This window comes from Biomphalaria glabrata, chromosome 3, assembly GCF_947242115.1.
Source record: "Biomphalaria glabrata chromosome 3, xgBioGlab47.1, whole genome shotgun sequence".
NCBI classification, from domain to species: domain Eukaryota; kingdom Metazoa; phylum Mollusca; class Gastropoda; family Planorbidae; genus Biomphalaria; species Biomphalaria glabrata.
In genome coordinates this window covers 21447627-21450815 of record NC_074713.1, presented here as the reverse complement: position 1 = coordinate 21450815, position 3189 = coordinate 21447627, and the positions used below count along the sequence as shown (strand labels likewise).

General features: G+C 33.7%; 1 protein-coding gene across 1 annotated transcript; it reads right to left on the bottom strand.

The window, feature by feature from the left end:
- Positions 1 to 1354: 1354 nt before the first annotated feature.
- Positions 1355 to 1834, bottom strand: LOC129925319 (uncharacterized). The gene is made up of 2 exons (XM_056024965.1): positions 1673 to 1834; positions 1355 to 1621 (listed from the first exon to the last, which is right to left on the bottom strand). Exons 1-2 carry the CDS (start codon positions 1832 to 1834, stop codon positions 1355 to 1357), a joined length of 429 nt encoding a protein of 142 aa, XP_055880940.1.
- Positions 1835 to 3189: the final 1355 nt, after the last annotated feature.

The following is a 3189-nucleotide window of genomic DNA, read 5'->3' as shown; positions in this document are numbered from 1 at the left end:
TTTTCAAACAGAGCTCCTAGAAACGTGACTAGCTACAAAGGCATTATTTTATCGACTGACTTTTACTTTCTTACTACCGCCAATTCTCTGGCGCTAACTCTTTTCAAAAATGTCTTTGTTTAAATTCAAATCAACCAATAGATTTCAAACATACTAATTACGTCCCTTGGGTAAATCCTGACTTGAACGTCAAGTGTCTAAATTTGAGGATTAAATTCCGAGACTCATGTCGAGGGCTTATATTTCTTTCAAAAGTGAAATGTACAAACAATTCTATAATGTAATCTGTGACATATTACCCCCCTCTCCATTTAGCATTTGTATGGTAATAGAAATGCTCATATGTATACATAAAATACCATACATGAAACTATAGAAAAATGGTTGAGGTAACATATGACAAAATAAAGTCAACTTGGAGATAACAACAATAATAAAAAATGTAAATGCAGTGAATAAAATTATTGATGACTTTGAATACCTGTCTCACTATTCAAGTGGTTATGAAAATGAGACAATGCTTGTCATGAACAATATCAAAAGTTGTACAAAGCATAAATCTTCAATTGAATAGGTTACTTCTCTTCATGGTGCCTTATGATGAAATTAAAATATGACATTATAACTCATTTGGTTAGTACTAATGTGAAAATGTGTACATGGAAAAATATATTGCATATGAAAAATTGACATAGAAAAAATAATTGTGATAGTACATGACAATCTTCTGAGAAAATAATACTCAATGTGAAATAAATCTCAATATGTGTGAAGCAATGAAAAATTCCAATTGTCTGTCATGTATCTGTACTATTATAATAGGATATATGCAATAATATTCGACCTGAAATAAAATACCTGATTTAAAATTAAAATGACTAATGCATGTCATATGCAAAGATGCTGAAACATAATAAACAAAGTATCTTGAATGAGTGACCTTCCTCAGTGGGTTGCTTGGTGCTGAAATAAATACAACATCTGATATAGAACTCCTGTGGAAAGAATGAGTAGATAAAGTACAACTGAATACTGTTCTTCCTTGACGAGTATGAATGATAATGGATCAAGTGGCACTAAATATGCTATAGTACATATGTAGAGTAGAAATGTAAAGTTCGGAACCCTTCTGAATTGCCGACATGGATGTGCATGTGCGTTTTCTAAACTTGAAGAAAAGGTCTTTCAGTTTATGAAGCTGTTGTCTCCATGTCATAATGATCTCACAGATAATGTCTGATTGAACCGCGTTTGAGTTTGGGGAAAATAACTGTCCGAAACCGAAACTCAATTTTCTGGTTGATGAACTTTGACGCTGTAGAACAATGGTAGCGGAATGCTTTGCGTTAGAATGTTAGATAGAGCAATGACTGAACATGTCTGAGTTCAATCGGTCGATACAGCAATGTTGAAGAAGTTCATTTGTTCCTTTCTGAAGAAAAGTTGCCCCTTGAGTGGACTGAGGATGAAACTTGGTGTTGTCAATGTTATTGCTTTCTGAGTTACTTTCAAATTGCAGTACTGGAAATGTCTCAGAAACACTGGTAAAGAAATCTGCATGGTCTGGAAACACTTTAATGTTCTTCACTGTTTGTAGTGCTATGTCATTCAGAGTGATGACCTTGGGAATGTCAAATTGATTTGATGTTGATATATCATTCAGAGTGATGACCTTTGGAATGTCAATTTGATTTGATGCTGGTAATGAAACATCTATCTCAGGAATGGGTGTTAATGATGTTTCTTCTTCCTCAGGAATAGTTGCTAAGCTTGTAAAATTATCAACTTCTGCTTTGATGTCTTCATTATCTGTTTCATGGTAATGTTCAAACATATGAACATGAAATACTTTGGTAACCTTGTTGACGTTGATTTCATAAAGCAGGTTGGAAATCTTTCTGGTGATGGTAAATGGACCTTGCCATTTGTAGAATAGCTTGTTACTCCAATCTGGTAACAGTAAATTGATTTAATCTCCTTGAGCAAAATATCTTGATTTCATGTGTTCATGTAATATTCTTAGACTTCCAATGTTCATGGTTGTAATGGCTTCTTGAGTTGACTCACATTCTTTCAAATGAGGAATACTTGTATGAGTGTTAGAGTCAAGTTGCATAGTTTTTCTTTTGTCTGGTATAGCCAAAGTTGATTGAATATAAGTATCTGCTTCTGGTTCATGAGACTTGTCTTGATTGTAGCAGAAATGTTCAATGCATATCATAGTATTTGATGCAGATGCAGTCTTATTCAAGTCTTGATGTATGAAGTCATCATCAGTGGTTAGGGATGGGAAAGTACTTGGTAGAGGTGGGCTTGTATTGTCAGGTAGGGATGGACATGTAGTAACAGGTAGGGGTGGACATGTAGTAGGCAGTGATGTCCCTGTAGATTTGCTTGAGTCATGATGCCTAGATTCATTGTTGTCAATTCTGGCTTTGTAGTCTGGTTCATTCTTTGTTTTAGTTATGTTGCTTTTCTTTTGAGTTTGTTTCTTCTCACAATAATCATGTTGACAATGTGAACAATTATTAATGTATTTCTTGACATCTTTGGTCAAGCTAGGCCAATAATATTCTTTGGCTATTCTCTTCTTAGTACTTGTTACACTCATATGTATGGTTTCATAAAACTCATGCTTGGCTTTGATTATTTGTTGTCTGTACTTCTGTGGTACATATATTTGTTCAATTATATTGTACTTGTGGAAAATATACTTCTTGAGAAATCCATCTTCAAGATATGCTGTACGCTTTCTTAATTGAGCTTTCTGGTATATTCTTGTTAATGTTGCATCATTCTTTTGTTCAGCTTTGAATTCGGTATTTTTCAATTCTAATAATTCTCGTTTTAGTTCTTCTTGCCGTCTTCTCTGTCGAACTTAGCTAATTTATTATCAAACCATCTTTCTCGTTCATGTGAAGGAATATTGAGTTTTTCTGCTAAAGCTATGGCTTCACCTATTATGTCTGTTGTTAAAGTCATATTACAATGTACTTTTGCTTGATATTCTTTTTCTTCCTGTCGATGAACCCATTCTTCTGGTTTAGGTACTTGTTTTTCTTTAGCTATGTCAAATAATTCTAACCATCTTTGTGTCCTTGTCTTTGGAGACATGTTGAAAAATATACCAACTTGGAATGTAGAAATATAGTAACTTTTGAATATAACAAATCAATGTTAGTTATGCCG

Bases quoted from the DNA above. Each gene is read 5' to 3' on its own strand.
- LOC129925319 (XM_056024965.1), bottom strand. From the start codon at position 1,834: ATGTTTGAACATTACCATGAAACAGATAATGAAGACATCAAAGCAGAA. The intron at 1,622-1,672 runs GTCATCACTCTG...GACATTCCCAAG, and splicing joins ATCAAATTGACATTCCAAAG to GTCATCACTCTGAATGACAT.